This window comes from Cyclopterus lumpus, chromosome 18 (genome assembly GCF_009769545.1).
Source record: "Cyclopterus lumpus isolate fCycLum1 chromosome 18, fCycLum1.pri, whole genome shotgun sequence".
NCBI lineage: Eukaryota > Metazoa > Chordata > Actinopteri > Perciformes > Cyclopteridae > Cyclopterus > Cyclopterus lumpus.
The window spans coordinates 4,044,377-4,071,100 of record NC_046983.1 but is presented as its reverse complement, the minus strand read 5'-3'; the positions used below and the strand labels follow the sequence as shown (position 1 = coordinate 4,071,100).

Genomic DNA, 26,724 nt, shown 5'->3' with positions numbered 1-26,724 from the left:
GGATCCAGGTGTGTTGTCGTCTGCATCAGTTCAACGCTGCAGCCGAGAGAAAGTACATTCCTGGGCGATGATGACGCGTCCCCCCCCCCCCCCCCCCCCCCCCGTGTGCCACGACACGCCGCCGCCGCCGCACTTACAGCACCACATCAAAGGGCTGCCTGCCATGACTCAGCAAGCGCGCACACACACACACACACACACCCAACGCAGACTGAGTGTGCTCGGATTAACATTTCTGAATGTTACCTTGAACTGCATGAACACACACCTGCTGGCAACGGCTAAAAACTCAAATATACACACACACACACACACAATGGGATGTGCTTGAGCATTTTGAGTGTCAGTTGATCTCCACATATTCACACACACACACACACTTTCATCTCCGGTCAGCACAGCGATAAACAAACGAGTCAGCCAGCGTTTGCAGAATCCTGACTCATGCTACGCGCGTGCAGACAAAATATTAGACTTTAACTAAGAGAGACTTTTGGTTTCCATTGACCCCATAATAAACTTTAATTATAAAAGAGCATCCTCACCTAAACTGTATTCTAATATACTCAACAACATTGTCCCGGAAACAATTTAAATATTACAGTTTTATGCCCTCTTAATAAAATAAAAGCATAATGATGCAGGTACAGACTTTTAATTCTAAAAGATTTCAATAAACAGCAAGCACACGACCAAGAACAACAAATAAAACGGACTCTGTCTACATATCGTACAATATAGTCATTTAACGTAAAAATGTCATATAAAAAGTCAACGTAGTCGCTGTGAAAGGCCCAAACCCGCATCAATCATACAAATTATATTTGAACTATTATTAGAACTAGAATAATAGACGTTACTATTTTTGACGATATATTCAATTTCTCAAATGTGAGGATCGTCTTTGACGGTACATTTTAAAACGTCGAAGGTTTGTTTAGTCTGTTTAAAAAGGATTTTTTTTTTTTTTTTTTTAAGTAGTGTTTTAAACCATGTGATCAAATTGAGAAAATGACCTGCAGGATAATCGATTAAAAATAGTCACAGTGGAGCTTCACTGAAAATGACTGTTTTTGCACTCGTCCCACTTGTTTTGCATGAATATAATTTGTCTCAAGTGATGGCCGCTGTGAACACACACACACACACACACACACACACACACTTTTAGCCAACACTTCGGTCCCCCGGACAGACGCCATCAAAAAAGACGAGCTGCTCAAAGCCTCGTGGAGATCACAGAGGCTCGATCGAAAATAGATTTCACTAGAAGGAGCTGCAAATTGATATAATGCGACTAATTATAGTCCTCAGCTCCAAGGGGTTATTTTGGGTTTTCAACACTTTTATTCGCACAGTTTGAAGCAAGACACAAACCGCCTGAAAGCTCCAGGGGAAAAACTAAAACTATGTCAAATACGAGTGCGTTTACTCACCCTTGGGTGTCGTGGTGACGCGGTCAGATTTGGTGAAGTCTATACTGGCGTAGGCTCCGTTCTCCGGCAGGGCCGCCGCCGCCGTCGCCATCGTTGCCGCCGTGCTCCCGTTGCTGCCGCCGGCCCCCGGCGTCACGTCGCCCACGTTGCTCCCGTCGTCCCTCAGCTCCAGGGCGATGTAGTTCAGCCCGTTCTGGTAGCCCACGGACATGTTCCTACACATTCTGCCGGCTCCGGCCCCCGAGGAGGAAACGCCGGCTATGCCCATTTCCATGGCTCTGACTGGGGCATGGGGAGCCGGCAAGACCCCCAGACCCTCCATGGACACCCACACGCTGTCAAACGACGCCGAGCTGGCCCACCTGGAAGCCTGACCCTCCGTTAGGTACGAGCCGTTGGGGGCCGCGGAGTTGGCTAGCGGCGGGTGGGTGGATGAGGAGGCGGGAGCGGGTCCTCCTCCAGAGGGGGTTGAATTAGAGGAGGACGTGGAGGAGAACGTCTCCGAGCTGTGCCTCCTCCTGCCTTGGGGGTCGGCGCGAACCACCTTGGGTTCCAGCTGTTGCGTCGGCGCCCTTCCTGGGCTCGATGGAGGGAGGGGGGGAGAAATGGAGGTGGGGGGAGGGTTGCCGTAACGCCCCTCTATCACGCAGAGGTGCTGCAGCATGGCCGTGGGGCTGGTTTGCGTCCTCTCCCCTCTGCCGGGGTTGAACGTCATGTCCGTGTAGTCGTCCCCCATTGACCTCCAGTGACCTCCGGCAGAGGCCCCGGGGGTGGCCTGCACCCCGGGGTTGCTAGCCAGGGGTCGGATGTAGCTGGGCGGGTTCCAGGGGGCGACGAGGCTGGGTCTGGGCGACTGGTTTTTACCCAGACGGCTGGCGCCGTCCTGCTGGTCCGCCGCCACCTCCACGCTCATATAGTCCTGGTGAGGGGAGCGACTGTGGTCATGAGATCCCAGGGAAGGCGCTTCGTCTTGGGCAGAGAGGGGATAAGCAGGGGGCTGTTGTTGGTGGGGGTAGTGATCCCCGAACTCGATGTTAATATACTCCCCGGGGCTGGAGGGCCTTTCAGACGGGCCGACGGCGGCAGAGACCGAGGTGGAGCTGCTGGCTGACGCCGCGGAAGGCTCACTGACCCGCAGCGGGCCGTGGAAACTCCTCCTGCCTAAAGGGAGGCGGTTGGGCCTCGCCACGCGTCGGTCAGTTATCGCCGCGGTCGTATGGTGAGCCCCGTAAGGCGGGGGTGGGTGCGAGGGGGTGGAGGGGCTGCTCCCTCCTCCGCCCTTCTTCTCCGGCGTTAACATACTGGTCGTGGCGACAGATGAATAGACTGGCTTAGAGGGAGAACTCATGGGAACGTACTCCCCGTACTCTTTCTCGTCTCTGGTGGGAGCTTTGTAGGAGCGAGGTAGGGAGAAATAAGGGCTGTATGACTTTGGGGTGCCCTCGGGGGTGCCGGGTGTGTAATACCCACCGGTCCCTTCATTTGAGAGTTTGCACCCCCCCCCGCCGCCGCAATACGACATGTCCATATATTCCCCGTTCTCAGGTCGCTCTGCTATGCTGTCACTCGCACCGGCACCTGTCGTGCCAGAGCTGCAGTGAGGGCCGGGGGAGGCCTGGCCTGAGATGGGAGAGCTGCCGCCACCGCCCCCTGGGAGCATCATCATGTAGCCGTGGGAGTCTGTGGAGCATTGGAGCTGGGGGGGTTGTTGTTGTTGTTGGTGGTGGGCTGAACGGGGGCCTAATGCTGGACTGTGAAACTGAGGGGAATGGGAGATGGGGTGGGTGTAAGAGCTGGGTTGCATAGGCATGTAGTCGGGATGTGTGTCCCGCGCCGACGCAGCCACGCCACACAACATAGGCATGTAGCCGCTGTCCTCCTTGGCGGCGGAGGAGGAGGAGAGCGGCGGGCGCTCGCCGCTGGCAGCCTCAGTCCCGGAGAGCGTGGAGGGCCGGCTCTGCTGGCTGTGCTCGGAGCAGGAGCTGTAGTCGGAGCGGAGCGAGGACGAGGAGGAAGACGGCCCGCCGCGGAGCAGCCCGCCGCCGAATGGCAACGCGGCATCCGACCCCTCGTCCAACGAGAAGTTCGTCTGGGTCATTTTCTGGTAAACCGCGACCCCGGCGCCACCGGTCGCACCGCCGGGCGGCCTGGAGAAGGAGTGCGTCCTCCTCCTCAGCGACGACGACGACGATGAAGAAAGGCGCTCGTCGTCTGCCGTCGACGTGCTCTCGTCCCGCGGCGTGTCGCCCCCGCTGCCGAAGACCTCCCGGTTCCAGCTCATGGCCATGTAGTCGTTCAGACAGTTCTCCTCTCTAATTGGCGGGGTGTTGCCGAGGGAGTCCGGCGTGTTGCTCCGCACCCGGAAGTACCGGAAGTCGCCGGGGCTGGAGCCGTACTCGTCCGAGGAGTTGAAGCCGCCGTCGGACGGGGAGCCGCATATCGAGGCGCTCGACGGGCGGGTGAGCGTGTCGGAGACGGAGCCGTGGCCGCTGCTGGAGGAGACGCTCACCGGGCTGGTGGTGGAGGGGAAGTGGGACACCGGCAGCGAGGCGGAGCGGGCGTGGTAGTTGGACGCCGCCCCTTGGATGGCTCTGACGTAGCGGCTGCTGCCTGTGCTCGTGCCGGCATTACCTGTTGCAACGCCTCCACCGCCGCTGCTGCTGCCGACGCCCCCTTCCTGGCGCCCGTGATGCGCCCGCGTCGAGTTGAGGTGCACCAGACTTCCTGTGGCGGAGCGGAACGGCCGGTTCATCGTCCCCTCGCCCTCGCTGGACGTCCGGAAGCGGTAACCACTGGCCCCGGAGCTCTTGCTCGACGGCGGCGTGCCGACGACCGACTCAGTCCTCGACCGGCGCTGCAGCCCCGTCTGGCTCGGCGGCAGGTTGCCCAGGTGGCGCCGCGTCGTGATGAACGGCATCGGGTTGGAGCCGGACGACTGGCTCTTGCTCCGCGGCCGGAACTCGGCGAAGGCCTTTAGGGATTTCATCGTCTCCAGGATGGTCTCGTGCATGTTCTGCGCCACGACGGAGTCGTCCACCTGCATCCAGATCTCACCGGGCCCGATGGAGGAGGAGCGCCCCACCTCGATGAAGAAGAAGCTCTCCGAATGTCCACAACGCCTGATGTTCATCAGCTGCAGGTTGACACACGGCGTTTCGGAGTTCAGCTTCACCAGGTGGACGGTTTTAGTCGAGAGGCAGAGCCGGTACACACCCGTGAGGTTTTTAGTTTGTCCCAGTCCTTTAGGTTTCACGTTCACCTGCCACACCTCTTTAAACACCGTGCCAGGTGTGACCGTCCCGTACCCATCGTCCAGATCATCTGAATCCACGTGCCCTTTCTTGCCCTCACTCATCAACTCGCTCACGGCCACGTACCAGTCCTCTTGCTCCTGCTCGTTCTCGGCCACGATGGCGAAGTACTCGTCCTTGGTGTAGAGGGCGATGAGGTGTTTGTTTTTGGAATCCGCCCTTTTGTTCACCGTGAAGCACTGGTAGAGGTAAATAACCCTTTTCGGGGGCGAAGCGGCGGCCGCTCCGCCGCCACCGCTCGCGTTCGCTGCCGCAGCGGCGGCGGCGGAGCGCAGGCTGCTCCTGAATTTCTTTTCGCTGTCGTAGTACTCCAGGCGGCTCGGCCCGAGGTGGCTCGCGGCCCGGAGCACGAAGAACCTCTTGTGTCCGTGTTTTTGCTTCCTCAAGTAGCCACATTTGCGAATATCGTCCACGGCGTCTGACGCGCTCGCGACGTTAACGGCGGCGTAGACATGGCCGCCGCCGCTGCTGCTGCTGCCGCTAGCGGCGGCGGAGGAAGCGGCGGCGTCCTCGGCGGGCTGTACCTGGCTGAGCGGCGAGGGGGAGGCTCTCCTTCCCGGGGACTCTGCGACGCTCTCCCCGGAGAGATGCTGCTGCTGCGGAGCCAGCTGGTAGTGATGCGGTTGATCCTTCGGCGGGTGGTGGAGGAGGTGATGGTGGAGGTGGTTGCAGGGCGGTAGTTGATGGAAGCGAGCGCCGACGCCGCCGCCTCCTCCTCCTCCTCCTTCTCCTCCGCCGCTATTAATTACCGGAGAAGGGGGTTCCCCGACGGAGCAGTCTCCGTTCGCGGCCGCAGCTTTCGTCCCCGCGTCCCTCTGCTGCGTCTCCACCATCAGCACCACCGCTTTACCCTCCTGGTAGCTCGTGAAATGTGCCATCGGGGGAACGGAATCAAAGGTCACTCCACTAGCAGGCTAATCCGGGTGGACCTAGACCCCATTCTGGTGTGTTTTCTTTTTGGGAGTCCGGGCTAGGCCAGCTAACGTGGACTCACTCGCGCGCGGGGAGGGAGCGGGGGGGGCTCGGATTTCTTTCCCCCCCCCCCGAAAACCGGCTCCGTTGTTCCCGTTATGAAGAAAGACAAAGTGCCCTCCTCGCGGCGGTTTTCCTCTCTCCGGAAACGCGGACTTTTTTTTTTTTTTATAATCACGAAGTAAATCCCGCCGCGTGCAACATGAACGCGCTCGCGCTCCTATAATCGGGAGGATCTAGCTAGCTTCTCTGCCCCCCCCCCCTCCTCCTCCCCTTCCTTGTACACATCTCTACGGGGCCAGGGCACAAACAACACATGACCCGCTGCGTCACGCACCCGAAACGGGAGGAACAAAGAGGCGAGCGCGAGCTGCGATTGGCCGGTTCGTTTGACTGACGTGACGCGGAGGGGAGTCTCGACCAATCGCCGCCGAGACGTCGGCGCCTCCCCGGCCTCGACGGACGTGGCCAATCGCGGCGCGCAGAGTCTCGTTGACGCGGAGGAATAAGGCGGTGACACCGGAGGCTGATCTGGAGTCTTTTGTTAGGCTTTAAGGCAACTGTTTAGACGTAGAACGCTGATCCCAGAGCGGCAGACAAGTCTCTGGTCAAGTTAGTGTATATATATATATATACATTTCTATAATAATTATATATACATATATATATATGTAAATGTATATATATATATATATATATAAAATATTTTTTGAAATTATTATTATTATAATACATGTAACTATTTTTTTAGTCATTACACTGACATCAAATAAAAAATTATACATTTATAAAAATAGTATACGTATGTAAAATCTACCAGAGATAGTATGTTCCTTTCAAGCTGCTTTATACTTGTACCTATATATTGTTATTTTTGCTTTATACTTGTACCTATATATTGTTATTTTTGCTTTATACTTGTACCTATATATTGTTATTTTTGCTTTATACTTGTACCTATATATTGTTATTTTTGCTTTATACTTGTACCTATATATTGTTATTTTTATGCCTCTCTATTTATTCGACAGCGTTAGAGACAAACTACTCTGCTGATTAATATTTTACTTTAATAAAACACGCCGCTAATAAAATATGGCGCTTTGTTATTGATTAAATTATTGTATATAAAATAGATACATTTGGCTATATATGTTGCAATAATGCAGCAGTATTAATAGTAATAATTCGATTACATTTTTATGATAAATAAAACTTTTTTCATACACATAAAAAGACAGATGCTAAAAGTGGGAGTATTTAAAACTAGAAAATACATTAAAAAAAATATTAGTGAGGTAAAAATAGAAAAAAAAATACTGTATGTACTTAGTAACTAGTAGTACTAATGTGTGTTAACCTGCACTTCAACGTAATGTCCTCCACAAACCCGTCACCTGTGGCTGAGAGGACCTCTAACGATGCATCGTGCTCTTTATGATGGTGTGCACATTGTTTTGTATTTGAAACGTAGTAGTAAATAAACACCTGAAACGTGTACGTGGACGGGTATGCGGTTGCTCTGCACCTCTTCAGACACTCTACCCTGAAGTACTGCAGCTGTCTGACAGGTTAAAATTAGATCTTTAGACCTTTTCCCACCGACTGAGGATGCAAACGCCTCCCCGGTGGAGTTCACCAGCACATGAGGATCCATTAGTGAGTCTGGGTCCTGGCCAGCTGGGGTCGAGCCAGGCGGGGGTGACCTCACACGGCCTGCAGCCTCCACGCTTAAAAAGCCCCCCCCCCCCCCCCCCCAGACGCTTTTAACACAGGTGATTAATACATTTATTTATATAGCACCTTTAAAAACATTGTTTACAAAGTGCTCTACATAGAAGCAAGGTAAAAACATAACATGAATACAAGTAAACATTTCAGAAAATACATGAGGCAAAGGAGACAATGCCATATAGGCAATGAACACAATAGAGGAATAGAAAATTACAAATACAAAATAAAGCAGAACAGACAAACTAAAATAGGGGAACCAAAGAACTGCATAAAAGGACAATAGTTTGTTTATTGTTCGTAGTACATTCTGTGTATAAGGAATACTCTGATGTTTATTTGGTAGTTTTCTTTTTGTGACAAAAACATTCACTTCACATATACAGATATATGTATACATCTGTGTGTATATATATATATATATATATATATATATGTATACATCTGTGTGTATATATATATATATATATATATATATATATATATATATATATATCACACGTTCTTAACCCTTAGCGTCAGCTTTTTTTCTGACACTTTGTCGCCTCTAAATCAAGACACAAGTCTTTTAGAGGTTTAGTCGGCCAGCTGGTGAGTTCAGAAGACGACATAAATGTCAATAAGACTTGTTTGGAGTAAATCAAAGGTGTATTTTCATGTATTTCTGAGGTTTTATGTTGCGCTAAACTAGGTTAAATATGTATTTATCTTCTGCGAAACACATAAAGATATTTATCTTTTCATGAGATATTTCACCGAAGGAGTGTTTAACGTTTGAGGGACGACGACGGCGAAGAATCGTCTAATAATCTAATAATTTATCCTCTTATGAGCTTCTCTTTCACCTCTTCTGATTGTTACTTTATTAATCCCGCGAGGGGACATGTTTTTAGTTATAAGCAGCATTTTATACATACAGGAAAAGCCGTAATAAATATAAATAAAGCACAATATATACAGAAAATATACCAAAAAAATAGAATAATAAATGAACTACAATGCAACGATGTAACCAAACAGCAAGCAACAATGTAACGCTGTGTGATTGACTTATTATCAATTTAACCTCTTGTGATGTAAAAAACAACAACAACAACAACAAATCCAGAAGGCCGTATAGTGACAGCCTTTTCCAGTCGAGAGCAACCCAACTCTTCCCGTATTCTCTACATATGGCTCTCCTCTTCTCTCGACTGAATGTGACACAGCGCCCTCTGCTGGTCGGGGTGGCGCCTCACAACAAGCCGCCTGCTGCCCGTTGTACTGGCAACAAAAGAGCAGAACCAACACAGCTGAAACACACACACAGGAAGCACACGCACACGCACACACACACACACGCACACACGCACACACACACACACACACACACACACACACACACACACACAGGAAAGCAGTGCATGCTTCCCTTTGTTACAGACTGTTATTTCAGAACGAGCCCAGTTGCGACATTGCTGCTGCTGTTGAAATGTCCATTTATTTTGGGATTCTTTTATTTATTTGTAAAGTGGCTTTATTGGCATGAAAGCTCGGACTACGAGTGACCCACTGATGCACTGGTACGCTTCCCAGTCCGACCAGTAGCTGTCTGGAGAAACGCTCGTCTGATTCTACCATTTTTTTTGCGACAAATTATCTTTAAAAAAAAAACTTGCTTTTAAGCAAAAAAGTAAATAAATAACAGTACAAATAAAAAGGGGTTTAATTCAATAACATGTCTGGCAGAGTGGAGCAATGTTTATTAAATTTAAACAAATTAAACAATTAAATTAAATTAAATACACTCAAAAGAACACAGCACACATTTTTATTTATTAAATACATCTGGCTAAAGAAACATCATTTATTTGTCACGTTTGTCCATTTAAATGATTAAATCAACAACATCTACGTTAGTATTTAAGCAACAATTAATTAAAGCTTTAAAGTTTCATTGCCAGAGGGTTTAGTGCGCCGCATGTCATCAAAGTACCAGGATGTTCGCCTCCATCTGCTCACACTTTGCAAGCCAGCGGGTTTTTCTTTACCCACAATCCTTTGCACAGCAGATCTTTGAGCGAGAGGGTCAAAGGTCAAAGGTGCAATGTGTTGATGAAGCAGTTTGTTTGCAGCAGCAGGTGGTTAAATATATAAATGTTCTTTTATTTGTACTTTTGTCTTTGGAGCGACGTTTAAAACCAAGAAAACTCATTTAATAGTTCAGTTGTGTACGGGAAAATCATTTTGTAGGATACACAACTGAATAAATTAAGTACAATGAGAAGAGATTAAATAATCTTAGTCTTAATAGTTTTACACGACGATGCGAAGACAAAAGCTTTAAAAAAAAGATTTTGATGTTGTAATTTAGGTGAATAAAAGTGAATGAAACAGTTAAAATATTCAAACGAAATGAATAAAAGATCGTGGTGCCCGTCAGTTTATACACGCGCACACGCACACACACACACACACGCGCACACACACATGCACACGCACTCACTGAGGATCAGCAGGGATAATCCTGCAGAGTTTCCATCTGTGGCTTCAACAAAGTTTATTGTCTGTCACTAGAGGGCGCTGTGGGTTCGTTCAGATAAACACACACACACACACACACACACACACACACACACACACACACACACACACGTCATGGTTACTAAAGTAAAGTAAAATCTAAAATACACGTTTACGACTAAAACTTAAAGGTTTTGAGAACCTTTAAGTTCTTCAAAGAACCTTTTGTCATGACGCCTCTTGGAGGTTCCTTTTATGGTTCTTTGACGTTCCACGGATGTTGTCTTTAAGGAAGACGGTTCCTCAAACAACCTTGGTGCGAAAGGTTCTTCGTGAAACCAGAAATGGTTCTTCTTTGTCATCTAAAGAACCAAAGACGCCCAATCCCTCCTCCTTCCTCCTCTCCTCCCAGTTCCTTTCCTTCCCTTCAAACACAGACGAGGAAGCGAAGGATGAGGAAACGAACAAGGGATTCCTCGCGGGGACTATGTCGTCCACTTGGAGGTCAAAGGTCATGCGTGGAGCGATATCACGGCGTGACCTTCCTCACCTCGTGGAACCGATGCCTCGGTTCCTTCGGCTCGTCCTGAGATGCAGGGGAGAGAGTGAAGGAGGAGGAAGGAGGAAGGAAGGAAGGAAGGAAGGAAACGATTAACATTTCATTAAGATGAAAAAGGAAAAGTGCTCAATTAATCAATTAAGCGATTAATCAATTCATCACTCTTGATTATAGTAAGTTATAACTATAACTATTGTAAAAAAAAAAGCAACTATTCCTTCAAATAGAATAAACATCCTAACTTCATATGAATGATTTCTTATAGAAGGTACGTGCACTCTGTCTTTTCAAAATAAACTTCCGTCCACACAGGAAACAACTCAGTCAGGTTTAAAGAAAAGATCGTAAAACACTTAGTTAGGTTTAAAGAAAAGATCGTAAAACACTTAGTTAGGTTTAAAGAAAAGATCGTAAAACACTTAGTTAGGTTTAATAAAAGATTGTGAAATTCTTAGTTAGGTTTAAAGAAAAGATCGTAAAACACTTAGTTAGGTTTAATAAAAGATTGTGAAATTCTTAGTTAGGTTTAAAGAAAAGATCGTAAAACACGTAGTTAGGTTTAAAGAAAAGATCGTAAAACACTTAGTTAGGTTTAATAAAAGATCGTGAAATTCTTAGTTAGGTTTAAAGAAAAGATCGTAAAACACTTAGTTAGGTTTAAAGAAAAACGTTTTCTATTTTAATGACAAAGGAATCCCGACTCTGCCGTCGTCTATTTGCATTTACTAAAAAAACATCCCGAACATGCGGTATGTTTTATTTTATTTTGAATTTCCATCTGCAGCTTAAAGACGGATTGTCTAGTTTTCAAAATAAAAGCACTTTTCTCAAGATGTCTTCCTGCAGCTAAATGTAATGTGATACTTGTTGTTGTTGTTGTTGTTGTTGTTGTTGTCACAATGCACAACATTACCTCAGTGTTTCTTCTTTGTGAGCACTTCCTGTTGCTGCTGCTCGGCTTTCTGTTTCTTGTACAGGGCGATCTCGGCCATCTGCAAGCCGTGGGCCATTTTCCTGTTGGGGCGAACAGCGTGAACACACACACACACACACACACACACACACACACACACACACACACACACACACACACACTTACTTTTGGGGAACTTTATTGGCAGTTTTAAGTGGGCAGGTCCAACCAAAGATGGTGGAACACTGCGTTAGGTTTAGGCAACAACGATTGGGGGAACGAGCAGCGGCCTCCTGGGTGAGAGGTCACTGGTGGTTGGACCTCTACGTTAAGTATACAAGAGTCTACAAATGTCTCTCTGGCTTTTCTTTTTACTGGATTTCTCCCAGTACTGTTTTTGAGAGTCTGCGAACTGGGTGGAAAAATAGTCGATTAAAAAGATTAAAGAGAAGGAGAAGAATAAAATAAATGTTCGTACGCGGTTTTCACCTCCGGAGGAACAGGAAGAGGTTTGTTGAATCCGTCTTTCCCCGTGAGCCAGTAGGTCTGCTCTATTCCTTTCGCCTGAGAAAGACACACACACACACACACACACACACACACACACACACACATAAATATATATATATATATATATATATATATATATATATATATATATATATATATATATATATTATTTATTTATTTATATATAGATTTTTTTTAATTGTATTTATATATATATATATTTACTTGATAATTTTATATATATATATTTACTTGATAAATATATATATATATTTACTTGATAAATATATAAATATATATATATATTTATATATATATATATATTTACTTGAAATATATATACAGAAATCTCAATGTAATTAAAAGCAGTGTACCTTGACTTCCATCTTCCCTCTGAGCTCCACCTTGTAGCCGAGGTTTAAGTCCTGCAGGACCTTCACTGTACTCTGGTGAATGTGGATCCTGTAGGCTGCAGCAAAACAACAACAATGGATATTAGCATTTGCGGAATAAATATTAAAAAAATAAGAAGAAGAAGAAGAAGGAAGAAGAACAAGAAGGAAGAATTGTCGACCTAAAAAACTATATTAAATTAAAGTATTCTTTTTAACTTACGCAGCCCGCTGGACTCCATACGAGAGGCGGTGGTCACTGTGTCTCCAAAGAGACAGTAGCGAGGCATTGTGAGACCTACCACCCCAGCTACACACGGACCTGTAACAGTCAAACACACGTCGCCATTATGGTCTGTTTGACTCTAAATGACCATAATCTACTAAATGAACATCACGCTGTATTGAAGAAGACTTGAAACTAGAGATTGAGACCAAAAACTAATGTTTACAATGTTTACTGAGGGAATAAATCATAAGAGAATCATTTATATAGACTTCTATACAACCAGAGGAGTCGCCCCCTGGTGGTCAGGAGAGAGAATGCAGCTTTAACACATGAAGCATAGACTTCTATACAACCAGATGAGTCGCCCCCTGGTGGTCAGTAGAGAGAATGCAGCTTTAACACATGAAGCATAGACTTCTATACAACCAGAGGAGTCACCCCCTGGTGGTCAGTAGAGAGAATGCAGCTTTAACACATGAAGCATAGACTTCTATACAACCAGAGGAGTCGCCCCCTGGTGGTCAGGAGAGAGAATGCAGCTTTAACACATGAAGCATAGACTTTTATACAACCAGAGGAGTCGCCCCCTGGTGGTCAGGAGAGAGAATGCAGCTTTAACACATGAAGCATAGACTTCTATACAACCAGTCTGTTGGACCTTAAAGAGCAACTTTCTATTAGTCATATAAAAGTGGAAAATACAGACGATATTTTTAGTTTAGGGCCTGTTTCTAGACATTGAAAAGTATTTTTTATCCCTTACATTCTGCTTTCTATTGATCTTATGGACTAGTTTTCGGGCAGGACGACCACAAATGCATCAAGTATGGCTGAATAACCCAACGGAGTGATATAATAATCAGAGGGTAGCGTTCACCTGTGTGCAGTCCGATTCGAATCCTGACGGGAACGTCGGGCATGTGCCTCATTTTGAAGGTTCCCACGGCGCTCAGGATGTCCAGCGCCATGTTGGCTATCTCTGCAGCGTGGCGGTTGCCGTTCGGCACGGGAACGCCCGACGCCACCATGTAGGCGTCGCCGATGGTCTCCACCTGGAACGGACAACGGAGGGGGGGGGGGGGGGCGTGAGGTCATGTTCACCGCCACGGTGTAAACGATGAGAGACGGAAGCCCGGCGGGGTCAACCTTGTAGACGTCGTGGTTGCCTATGATGGCGTCGAAGACGGTGTAGAGGTCGTTGAGCAGGTCGACCACCTCGATGGGTTCGCTGTTGGCCGAGATGGTGGTGAAGCCGACGATGTCGCTGAAGTAAAGCGACACGCTGTCAAAGTGCTCCGGTTCGACCGTGCCGCCTACTTTCAGGGCCTCGGCCACGGACCTAGCGGGGAGAAAAATTGTTCTTACAATAAAACTAAACTTATTGTACCATCTAAATATATCAAATCAATGTAAATATATATATATATATATATATATATATATATATATATATATTTTGTAAATATATATTTTTTTAAATGTTACCACACTATTGGAACCCCACATTGTTCAATATCAAATAAATGGAAAGTAATTCTGTGAATAAATTGCGTGAAATATATAAATTCACTTTGACGGCACGAAGTTTAACTTTTATTGGGGAAAAAAACGCATTTGTAAAATAAAAATCAGAGTTTTCCAAAAAAAAACAAGTTGTATTATTCAAATTTTATTGTGAAAGTATGAATGTTAATTTTGTAATCACTTCTTGAATTAATTTATATAATTCACACAATTCATTCACGTGGTTATTTATTTACCATTATTTTATGTTTTCATGTATTATTGAACACTTTGGACCTCAACGTGCACATTATCTGCACGAATTATTAAATATTTCTTATGCATTTAAAACAAATTTGTATTCCTGTTCAGTGTTTTCAAACAAATCTGCAATGTGCAAAGGCTGCGATGCATATCCAGCAAATATCGTATATTGTCACCCATGGGTGTCCGCGGGGAGTTAATTCTCCTACTTCCTGTCGAGGTAACCAAGCGCTACGCTAACTTCCTGTCGGCCTCCAAACACACGTCCCCTTCGTCTACGTTCGACTCACGGAGGAAGCATCTGAGTCAGGAGCTTCTCCGTCTTCTGCTTCTCCATCTCCAGCTCCTCCGTCCGCTCCCGGATCAGCTCCTCCAGGTTGGACGAGTACTGCTCCAGCATCCTCAGCATGGAGTCGATGATGTTGGTCTTCTTCCCCTTGTTGATGTTCTTGAACTGAAGGAGGAGGAGAGGACCTTATATGGACTTCCACGAAACAAATTGGAATTTAATAAGCTGCAAATTACATTTTTAAAAACAGCATTTCCACCGTCAAACAACACGGAGGAAGAAGATGTATCGTGTCCGGATGGTTTTAAAGAGCTTCTACCCACCTGGTCGAAGATCTCCTCGAAGCTCAGCCTCTTGTCTTGCTGTTCGTTCCAGCACCGCTTCATCAGCTGGATGCACTCGGGCGGAGCGTAGTCCGAACTCACCACCGGGCGAAGCAGCGGAGGAGGCTTACGCAGCTTCTCCACTATTTCTGAAACGCGGAGAAAAAACATCAGCTGAAGAAGCTGAAGAAGCTGAAGAAGCTTCGTAGGCAGCGAGTTCCCTTCAGGAGAGAGAGAGAGCTTTTTGTTTGTTCGGGTTTGTTCGGCCTTGCCTGCGGCGGACATGTCCATCATGCAGTAGGGAGGCCCTCTCACCACCACCTCCTGCATGATGATGGCGAAGCTGTACACGTCTCCGGACGGCGTGCCGTGGAGCTCCGGCTGGCAGCTCCTCAGGATCTCCGGAGCCGTCCACAGCAGCTCTGCAGGCGACGCGGCGAACGCGTTAGTTCACCGCCACTAAACACAGATAATCTGAGCCTCTCTCTCTCTCTCTCACCGTCGGCAGGTTGTTCCTCGTAGGGGAACCTCTGGGCCTCCAGGACCTCGTTGTAGCCGAAGTCGGTGACCTTCAGGACAAAACGCCCGTCCACCACGCAGTTACGGGACTTGAGGCGACTGTGGGACACGCCGCGGTGGTGGAGGTACTTCATGCCCTGAGACCGAAGAAGCCCGTTAAGTACATCACCGAATTTGAGGTACTTTACTTTTTGATTCCGCTTTCTACTTCCACACCGCCAAACTCATCTGAACAATTGACTTCATTTACAACTTCTTTTTTTTTTAAATATGAAGAAACACAAGCAGAGAGGAAATCTATTGTCTAACATTGTAATTCTTTTATGGAAATGCATTTTTAAAGTGTCTAGGATTCGACGCCATCTAGTGGTGAGGTTGCAGATTGCAGCCAACTGAAACTTGCCAAGCATGCGTTGCCCCCTGAAAGCAAAAACAATACAAAGCATCCTTTATAAACTAGAAATAAACGGCTAAAGTCCATCAACGCGTGTCTATGTACGCTCATTACGCGCACGTAAGTGCCGTTATTTAAGTACGCAACAAATCCCCCGTTGGCTTCTGGGTAAAAGACCTGTGTCTCCGACCTTGATTAAATCCAGCAGCAGCGATGACTTGAACATCCAGTCCAGCTTGACCTCGTCGTTCAGCAGCAGGTCCTCCAGACTCCCTCTGGAGCAGAACTCGGTCACGATGGCGAAGACGCCGCAGTCGTGAAAGAAGCCCAGGAAGAGGTTCACGTTCTCGTGGCGCATGTCCTTCATCTGAAGCCAGAAAGACTGTGTTTTATATATTTATATACTTAAACGTGTTGGATGATTTCTTCGTCCCGTACCAGTTCAAACACGTGGCTGGTTTTGGGGTTGATGCTGCTGAACGAGCCATCGGGAAGTCTCTTAAGCCACGCCCAGTCGCCCTGCAGCGGAGGAGACAAAGACCATTCATGTCTTAAAGCTGCATTCTCTCTACTGACCACCAGGGGGCGACTCCTCTGTTTGTATAGAAGTCTATGCTTCATGTCTTAAAGCTGCATTCTCTCTACTGACCACCAGGGGGCGACTCCTCTGTTTGTATAGAAGTCTATGCTTCATGTCTTAAAGCTGCATTCTCTCTACTGACCACCAGGGGGCGACTCCTCTGGTTGTATAGAAGTCTATGCTTCATGTCTTAAAGCTGCATTCTCTCTCCTGACCACCAGGGGGCGACTCCTCTGGTTGTATAGAAGTCTATGCTTCATGTGTTAAAGCTGCATTCTCTCTCCTGACCACCAGGGGGCGACTCCTCTGGTTGTATAGAAGTCTATGCTTCATGTGTTAAAGCTGCATTATCTCTCCTGACCACCAGGGGGCGACTCCTCTGGTTGTATAGAAGTCTATGCTTCATGTGTTAAAGCTGCATTCTCTCTCCTGACCACCAGGGGGCGACTCCTCTGGTTGTATAGAAGTCTATGCTTCATGTGTTAAAGCTGCATTCTCTCTCCTGACCACCAGGGGGCGACTCCTCTGGTTGTATAGAAGTCTATGCTTCATGTGTTAAAGCTGCATTCTCTCTCCTGACCACCAGGGGGCAACTCCTCTGGTTGTATAGAAGTCTACGCTTCATGTGTTAAAGCTGCATTATCTCTCCTGACCACCAGGGGGCGACTCCTCTGGTTGCATTTAGTAAATTATGGTCATTTAGAGTCACACAGACCATAAAGCATGGTATGCTTTAGGGCGGGGCTACAAGGTGATTGACAGGCCTCTGCTGTTGTTACTGTTTCACCGGCTCACCTCGAAGATGACGACGTTGGAGTTCTCGTAGGTGGCTGGTGATTGGGTGGAGACCGGCGACGTGGCTTCTGATTGGCTCCTCGTGCCGCTCGCCCTGCTGCCGTCAACGCTCAGCTTCTATGAAGGAGACGACGTTCAGGCTGTGACTAAAAAGGTTTTTCCATCAGTTTCTTGTAAGAATAATAATCTAGAACTAATTTCATATATATATATATATATATATATATAGTATATTTATACTATATATATTAATTAAATAATTATGTTTATTGATTTATTAATGCGTTAATTTATTTATGTACTGACTACTCTATATCTATATATCTATATAGATATATATCTATATATATCTTAATCGAAATTATATTTTGGTAATATCTGTAAAGTAACTACTCACTAGAGTTATTTTTATTGAGTGGATGTATAAACTAATATAAAATAGAAATGCTAAAGTAACTGTATTTAGTTATTTTTCCCCCATCAGCAACACAGACTCTTAAAATGTTCAATAAATTAGTGTTTATTTAATTAAAACGCACAGTTTTACCTCGATAACCGACACAATGGGAGAGAGGGGCTGACCTTGTTGCTTAGCGACGGGTTGATGAAGGTGACGTCGGCCAGAGTCAGCAGGATCCTGTTCGGACCCTTCACCAGGCGGATCTGATTGACGCGTTGCCTAGGCAACGAGAGACGAGACAACAACAACAACTACGTAAAACTACGTGTTCTGAATTTTAAAAAGACCACTATTATTATTATTTTAATTATAAATCAAGAGGTTATATTATATATACTTTCTACCTGATGCAGTAAATAAACGCCACTCCGAAAACAGAGGCGGCCGTCGCCCCGAGGAACAAGCTGACGGTCGAGAACAGATCCACGCCTGGGGCAGGAAAAACAATTCGTTTAATTTAATTTGATTTAATTTAATTAGTTTAACATTAACAGTGTTTTTCGTCAAGAAATTAAAGAACAGAAGAATTTATTTGGTCGTGCCGATGCAGGAAACCATTAGATTGTGCGTGTGTGTGTGTGTGTGCGTGTATATGTGTGTATGTGTGTGTTTGTGTGTGTGTGTGTGTGTGTGTGTGTGTGTGTGTGTGTTCCTCACCCCCTGAGCAGAGGACTCCAGGAGTAAACCAGCAGGACGAGTCCTTCCGGGGTCCGGAGCCTCGTGGGAAGTGGATTTCTCGGCCCAGGAAGTGCACCGAACCCGCCTCCATGTCGATCCTGTCAATCAATCAATCAATCAATCCGATCACGTTATTAGATGATATAGGACTTTATTGATCCCCGAAGGAAGTGCTTGAGCAAGAGTTTGATGTAAACACATATGAAGTAAATAAAGATAAAATGATAAAGACTAAAAAGAGCAACCTTTAAAAGGTGTGTATGGCCCTTTAAGTGGTCAGCTCTCACCTGTACGTCGGCCTCAGCTCCCAGGAGAGGCCGTCCGTGTCCAGGATGACGTAATCCAGCAGAGCGGCTCCGGAGCCGTCGGTTCTGACCGGGTAGCTGAAGCCCTGCCGGAGAATAGTTGTATTTATGTATTTATCTATTAATGTAACGACCTTTTCTTCAACTGAAACAGGTAAAACACATACAATTATACGTTTAATTTCTTCATTCTGTCTAGAAACTGTGTTTATTAGAGCTGGAGTGCTTTCAATGTAAATGTATATATTGTTTGTAACATAATGAAAATATGAACTGTATAGAAAAGCCACTTTTAACACATGAGACGATAGCTTCTTTATCTTTAAAGACAGTCTGTTTTTAAAGGTGCTATATATAAAGTTATTATTGTTATTATTGTTATTGTTATCATCACCTGGAAGTCCAGGTGGCCGGTGTGTCTTGCCAGGTTCCCTCCAGACATCCATTCCCCGGCTTCACGGACCCGATTCACCGCGTGAGCCACGAAGAGGACGGAGCTGTAGATGGTACCGAAGAACGGGGACACCTGAGGAGGAGGGGGGGGGGGTTGAACCACATACACACATATACACATACACACACACACACACACACACACATACACACACACACACACACACACACACACACACCTGCTGCGGCTCCAGCGTCCGGGCCACCTCCCCCCTCTCCACCGCCTCCCCGTAGGCCTCGTAGAAGGACGTCCCCGGCGACTCGACGGTGACGGTGAGCACGGCGTCGTACGCCCGCAGCAGCTTCGCGTTGCTCCGCAGCGCCGCGTAGCTCACGTTGCGGTGCGGCAGGCTGTAGAGCAGCGCGTCGTAGGGCACGAACACCAGGGAGCCGTCCGTCAGGCGCATGTCGTAGGCCGCCTCCAAGAAACGCCGCTGGGCAGCGCCGCCGATCAGAGCCGAGTGCATGCAGAGGACCACGACTGGGAGGAGACAGGAGACAGGAGACACGAGACAGGAAACAGGAGACAGGAAACAGGAGACAGGAGACACGAGACACGAGACAGGAGACAAGAGACAGGAGACAGGAGATACGAGACAGGAGACACGAGACAGGAGACAGGAGACAAGAGACAGGAGACAGGAGATACGAGACAGGAGACACGAGACAGGAGACAGGAGATACGAGACAGGAGACACGAGACACGAGACAGGAGACAAGAGACAGGAGACAGGAGATACGAGACAGGAGACACGAGACAGGAGACAGGAGATACGAGACAGGAGACACGAGACACGAGACAGGAGACAAGAGACAGGAGACAGGAGATACGAGACAGGAGATAAGAGACAGGAGACAGGAGATAAGAGGCAGGAGATAAGAGACAGGAGACAGGAGACAGGAGACAGGAGACAGGAGACAGGAGACAGGAGACAGGAGACAGGAGACAAGAGACAGGAGACACGAGACAGGAGACACGAGACAGGAGACACGAGACAGGAGACAGGAGATACGAGACAGGAGATAAGAGACAAGAGACAGGAGACAGGAGACAAGAGACAGGAGACACAAGACAGGAGACACAAGACAGGAGACACGAGATACGAGACAGGAGATACGAGATACGAGACAGGAGACACGAGACACGAGATAAGAGACAGGAGACAGGAGACAGGAGACAGGAGACAGGAGACAGGAGACAGGAGACAGGAGACAGGAGACAAGAGACAGGAGACAGGAGACAGGAGACACGAGACAGGAGATACGAGACAGGAAACACGAGACAGGAGACAGGTTTCTGAAGGTTTGTTTCTTCATCCAGTTAAATAAAGTACGATAAAGAACAACGTGGAACTCACGTCGTGTTTCTTTCATCTCGCGGAGCTCCGTCAGAGCTCGTCTGGCGGCGCGAGGCGAGTTCTCCGTAAAGCGGACGAGTCGAACCGGCAGGCCGTGACTCCTCAAGGAGTCGGCTACCTGGACGGGACCGGGACAACACAAAGGTAAACACACGGACCTACGGGACCACAAAGAGACAGGGGCCCCCCGGGGGGCCTTCACCTGGAGAGAGATTCAGAACGGCCACAAAGAGCCGCACAACCTCAACAAAGACGCACAATTAAATAAATATCCCCCAAAAAAGACACAAATATACCACAAAGAGACACAAAAACACTACAAAGAGACACACTACAAACAGACACACTACAAACAGACACAAAAACTCCACAAAGAGACAAAAGTATCTCAAAAATAAATAAATATCCCCAAAAAAATACTACAAAGAGACACAAATTCCCCCCAAAAGACAGCAAAACCCTCCGAAAAAGGCAAAACCTTCAAAAAACAAAACACATAACTATTTAAAAGAGACACAAATAGAACAAATAAAGATACAAAACCACAACAAAAATACACAAATTCCCCTAAAAAGACCACAAAGAGACCTTCTTTTCTTTTATTGTGTGTCTCGATATTTTATATCCCATCAAACAGGGTTCCCCTAGCGGAGAACAACAGACCGGAGGAGGAAGGAGGAGGAACTCCCACCTTGGTGGCCGTCTCCACCCAGACGTCCTCCTCCGAGGAGACGACGACGACGTGGGCCCACCTGAAGTACCGGATGAGGCTGAGCAGCACGCCGCTGGGCCTCGGCGCCGGGCGGGCGAAGGTCGGGTGGCTCCGGACGTCGTTCAGCTCGGGGCCCACGGACCCCCACGGAAACAAGGCCTCGGGGGAGGAGGAGCGAGAGGAGACGTGGTGTTACAAGCCAAACCCCTAAAGACCTTCTAACCCCGCCCCCCCTCAGGAAACCCACCTTGCTCCAGCCTCTGCTCAGCATCGACGCCGCGTCACTGTAGCCGGGGTTGGCCGGTCCGATGTAGCCCGACGCCTTGGCGTGGAAGCCGATGAACTTCTCCAGCGCCCTCGACGTCTCACACGGCTCCTGAGAACCCACCAGAAACCCAGAGGTCAATAAACGTCTCGACCCCGTCGGTTCGATTCCGGGGTGGAAGGGTGTGTGGGGGGGGGGGGGGGGGGGGGGCGTCGCACCTGCAGCACGACGTAGTCGAAGACGGCGCCGCGGGACAGCGAGGGGTCCTTGTTGATGCGGTCGACGGCGAGCTGCGCCGCCACGCCGGGGAGGGCCTTGGCGAAGAGGGGGTCGCACCCCCACGGACCCACCACCCCGACCCGGAACCAGGAGGAGGCCCGGGCCGGGCGGGGCTGGGAGGCCAGGAGGACCAGGAGGACCAGGAGGAGCCGGAGGAGCCGGAGGAGCCGGAGGGACGGAGGGAGCAGAGCGGGGAAAGTGGAAGGGCTGAGGAGATAGAAGGGAGGAGGATGAAGAGGATGATGAAGAGGAGGAGGAAGAAGAGGAGGCCTCCATGTTTGAGGTGAGGAGATGAAGGCGCGTCGCTGTGGAGGCATCTCACATGAACCAGGAGGAGGTGCTGCTTCCCTGGAGGAGCAACGAAGGAGTTGGAGAAACGTCAAAATCAAATCATAAAATCAAGTAAATGAGGAGAAATAAAGTAACGTGAACCTTTTCAAGGTACTCGGTTAATTTTCTTTTAAGTAAGATTAATTTTACAGACTACTGTGAAGAAGTCCTGCATTCAATATACTTAATAATAGTTAATACATTATATCAGATTCAATACATTTTAATTAAAGTAGAAATATAAACATTAAACGGAAATACTTAAAGCTTAAACTAGCACTTAAGTTTAATATTTGAGTAAATTCTCATTTTGTTTAGATCTCTCTGATATTTGAGGATTTATTAAGCTTGTATATATATATATTGTTTTAAAGGTACTTGACATTAAAGGGACAATTCACCCCTAAAAATACACATTTCTCCTCTTTCCTGTTATTTATCGAGTCACTCAGTCGTGATTTCTCAAATTATTGTAATAATTTCTTTCGCCCCTTTTGACTTCATCTGGCCTCATTACTTCGGGAGAGAAGGAGGACTTCTCCAAAACCGAGCTTGAGGAGGAGGAAGACGAGGAAGGTGAGTTCATGAAGTCATTTTAATGCAAACCAAAGTCTTCCGGGAGCACGTGAGCCTCATTCTCTCTGTCAGCTCCAACAGGATTATTAATACCCATCATAATCCTCATAATCCAATCCCTAAAAATAATTGATTTCTTTTGGGGCGATTTCTGCATCATGTCTGCACCTAAAAGGCCTTGAAGGTGCAGAGTGTGTGTGCGTGTGTACGTGTGTGTGTGCGTGTGTGTGTGTGTGTGTGTGTGTGTGTGTGTGTGTGTGTGCGCTTTAAATATGCATCTTCAAGGCTCTTATGTGTCTTAAAATGTTTCATTTTCACTAAACATGATGCAAAACTCACTCTGTCCTTGTTCCTTGTTCCTTTGCTCGTCCACTTGTTGCTTCGTGATCACTTGTTGCTTCCTTTATGATTACGAGTATATTATATATTATATATATATATATATATTAAAGGACTCCTACCATAGAGACGGCTCCTCTCGGAGTCAAATCTTCATCACTTCCCTCTCGTTGTTCCTTCATCCAGATCAGCAGCAAAGTGAGCGAAGTGAGGACGCCGCCGTGTGTGTGTGTGTGTGTGTGTGTGTGTGTGTGTGTGTGTGTGTGAGACGACCTAGAACAAGTGTGTCCGTGACCCTGAACCTGTCAGCTTATATATCGAATCCAATCAGGACCTCTGCAGCTTTAAGCCGAAGATAATAAAACTCTCTCTAGGTTTTATTTATGTGCACACGCAATATGTAAAAGCCCGGATTTATATTTTTAACTGAAAGGTAACTCAGGAATAAATCATCGCTTTTAATCATCCGTAAATAACCCGACAAATATATGGATCTTTGGGATGCAACAAGTGTTTTTTTTTTAAATGTTATTTATAAAGTTCACCTCCGTGTGAAAATAAACACAACTCAACTGTGTGTTCAGAGGACGAAACCCTCAGTTTTCCCTCATTCATTCAATTCATTTCATTCACGTTTCACATTTCATTGAATAAGTGCAGCGCCGCTCTGCCAGCTAGAGGGAAGCAACGCCACCGAAACACCAGCCACAGCCCCTCTGAAGCTGAAGCTCTCTGGAGGAGTGAATCCAAACGTGAAGCCGGTCTCGCTCCTTCAAGGAGGTTCTTTAAAAAAAAAAAAGGAGGAGTTGCACAATGTGGAAAAATAAATCTGCACATTTCTGCAGGGTAAAGGTCACCGTTTTCCTCTTTTTACTTCACCGGGCTCACCCTCTCCTCCGGGTGTTTACTCGTGATGTATTTAACATTTAAACATCTCAAATTAAAACAACAAGGGAGGTCAAATAAAACAAAAGGGAGGTCAGTACAAGGTCGAGTGAAGGCATCGCGGTGTGTGTGTTTTGACCTCCGAAGGCGGCGTGAGAATAAAGCCGTGTGTGCGAGAGGCCGAAAGGCGACCGGATCGTTGCCGGACAGTGAAGTTGTAACTTGACTCTTCAACCGAGGCAAATCGGTCCAGATGTGAAGTCCTGACCCTCCAGAGGAGCTTCCTCTTCCTCTGGTAGCGCTCACGTTGGAGTCAAAGCTGCTTTAAAACACCCCGTAAAAACTATTTGTGTTCAATACAATCCCACAAGCGATATATGAGATATTTGGGCGAACTGGTGGAGATGAAGCGGTTACGTGACCGCATGGAATCAATTGTTGGTGAAGGCCGTGAAATTGGGCAAAAGCTGCAGAGGAAATACTAGTTTAAGAAATGCAGGATTTTACACATCAAAGTCTGTTTACAGGGTTTGAGGAGTTCTACAGTCATGTGTTAAAGCTGCATTCTCTCTCCTGACCACCAGGGGGCGACTCCTCTGGTTGTATAGAAGTCTATGCTTCATGTGTTAAAGCTGCATTCTCTCTCCTGACCACCAGGGGGCGACTCCTCTGGTTGTATAGAAGTCTATGCTTCATGTGTTAAAGCTGCATTCTCTCTCCTGACCACCAGGGGGCGACTCCTCTGGTTGTATAGAAGTCTATGCTTCATGTGTTAAAGCTGCATTCTCTCTCCTGACCACCAGGGGGCGACTCCTCTGGTTGTATAGAAGTCTATGCTTCATGTGTTAAAGCTGCATTCTCTCTCCTGACCACCAGGGGGCGACTCCTCTGGTTGTATAGAAGTCTATGCTTCATGTGTTAAAGCTGCATTCTCTCTCCTGACCACCAGGGGGCGACTCCTCTGGTTGTATAGAAGTCTATGCTTCATGTGTTAAAGCTGCATTCTCTCTCCTGACCACCAGGGGGCGACTCCTCTGGTTGTATAGAAGTCTATGCTTCATGTGTTAAAGCTGCATTCTCTCTCCTGACCACCAGGGGGCGACTCCTCTGGTTGTATAGAAGTCTATGCTTCATGTGTTAAAGCTGCATTCTCTCTCCTGACCACCAGGGGGCGACTCCTCTGGTTGTATAGAAGTCTATGCTTCATGTGTTAAAGCTGCATTCTCTCTCCTGACCACCAGGGGGCGACTCCTCTGGTTGTATAGAAGTCTATGCTTCATGTGTTAAAGCTGCATTCTCTCTCCTGACCACCAGGGGGCGACTCCTCTGGTTGCATAGAAGTCTATGCTTCATGTGTTAAAGCTGTATTCTCTCTCCTGACCACCAGGGGGCGACTCCTCTGGTTGTATAGAAGTCTATGCTTCATGTGTTGAAGCTGTATTCTCTCTCCTGACCACCAGGGGGCGACTCCTCTGGTTGTATAGAAGTCTATGCTTCATGTGTTAAAGCTGCATTCTCTCTCCTGACCACCAGGGGGCGACATCAACAAGCAGAAATGTGATTTGAAAAGTTTTAACGTATAATACCATTGACATACACACAAAGGGGCCACAAGTAGACGCAGCTTTATTTTAAGGGGTCGTGAGCCAAACAGGTGGGGAACCGTTACCATTGAAGAGCCACTAAACATCCACCATATGGCTGTTTTTAAGGCTCCTAATTATTTCTCATCTTGGTATGTGTGACGTCGCCACATCGGTGGAGGGTTATAGTGGGTCGTTCTGTCCGCCAGAGTTAATTTCCCCCTGCGGAGTTCAACCACCGGTTAACGTACAGGTCCAAACCGTCTCCTTATGTCCAGGCGTTGACAGGCTCGGCCTTGAGCAACTCTTTGAGTTGATCACGAGCTCTTTCTTTATCCGAACGCCGCACGTCTTTATGAAACGGGCCACTTAGCGGCCGCTGACGGAGGGGGCCCCCCTCGAACCCTCAAGACTGACCGGCACCGCGGTGTGCAGAGGTGGGGGGGGGGGGGGGGGGGGGGGGGGGGGGGGGGGGGGGGGGGGGGGGGGGGGGGGGCTGCAGGGGGGGTCTCCACCCTGGACCAGACCATTGGCTGGACGTGGGACGTGGACGCGGTCGCCCGTGACGTCACCCGTCGGTTTGTCGACTGATGTTTTGTAAGTGCGATTTTGCCGTCGCCAACTTGGTTTTGTTTGTGCAGCAAATGAACAGAAGTGATCTGGCATACGTAGAGAGACCTGTCAATCACCTTGTAGACCCGCCCCAAAAGCATACCCTTCTATACAACTTCTATACAACCAGAGGAGTCGTCCCCTGGTGGTCAGGAGAGAGAATGCAGCTTTAACACATGAAGCATAGACTTCTATACAACCAGAGGAGTCGCCTCCCGGTGGTCAGTAGAGAGAATGCAGCTTTAACACATGAAGCATAGACTTCTATACAACCAGAGGAGTCGCCTCCCGGTGGTCAGTAGAGAGAATGCAGCTTTAACACATGAAGCATAGACTTCTATACAACCAGAGGAGTCGCCTCCTGGTGGTCAGTAGAGAGAATGCAGCTTTAACACATGAAGCATAGACTTCTATACAACCAGAGGAGTCGCCTCCTGGTGGTCAGTAGAGAGAATGCAGCTTTAACACATGAAGCATAGACTTCTATACAACCAGATGAGTCGCCCCCTGGTGGTCAGTAGAGAGAAGGTTAGCTTAGCATAAAGTCAGGAAGCAGGTGGACAGCACTAGCTTAGCAGTCATGTAAAAAAAACACTGTACACACATTTAGGGGCCAGCTGGTTAACATGATGCCTCATTTAGGAGCTTAAGAACCAGATATTTGGGT

At 47.5% G+C, this 26,724-nt stretch overlaps 2 protein-coding genes across 2 annotated transcripts in view; both read right to left on the bottom strand.

The window, feature by feature from the left end:
- Positions 1-5,997, bottom strand: part of LOC117747932 (insulin receptor substrate 2-B) — a 10,860-nt gene extending 4,863 nt beyond the window's left edge. The window contains exon 1 of the mRNA XM_034557449.1: positions 1,437-5,997. Within this exon, the coding sequence (XP_034413340.1) occupies positions 1,437-5,625 (4,189 nt within the window). The 5' untranslated portion in view covers positions 5,626-5,997. The remainder of the gene's footprint in view (positions 1-1,436) is intronic.
- A 5,428-nt stretch (positions 5,998-11,425) lies between these two features.
- gc2 (guanylyl cyclase 2) lies at positions 11,426-22,648 on the bottom strand. Its single transcript, XM_034557750.1, has 25 exons — positions 22,580-22,648; positions 22,055-22,080; positions 21,672-21,939; positions 21,436-21,564; positions 21,168-21,347; positions 20,477-20,594; positions 19,298-19,599; positions 19,060-19,191; positions 18,648-18,751; positions 18,340-18,458; positions 18,027-18,111; positions 17,805-17,901; positions 17,223-17,339; positions 16,286-16,366; positions 16,038-16,214; positions 15,434-15,590; positions 15,207-15,356; positions 14,935-15,083; positions 14,613-14,776; positions 13,702-13,894; positions 13,433-13,607; positions 12,550-12,648; positions 12,309-12,403; positions 11,903-11,988; positions 11,426-11,525 (listed from the first exon to the last, which is right to left on the bottom strand). Exons 1-25 carry the CDS (start codon positions 22,646-22,648, stop codon positions 11,426-11,428), a joined length of 3,372 nt encoding a protein of 1,123 aa, XP_034413641.1.
- Positions 22,649-26,724: the final 4,076 nt, after the last annotated feature.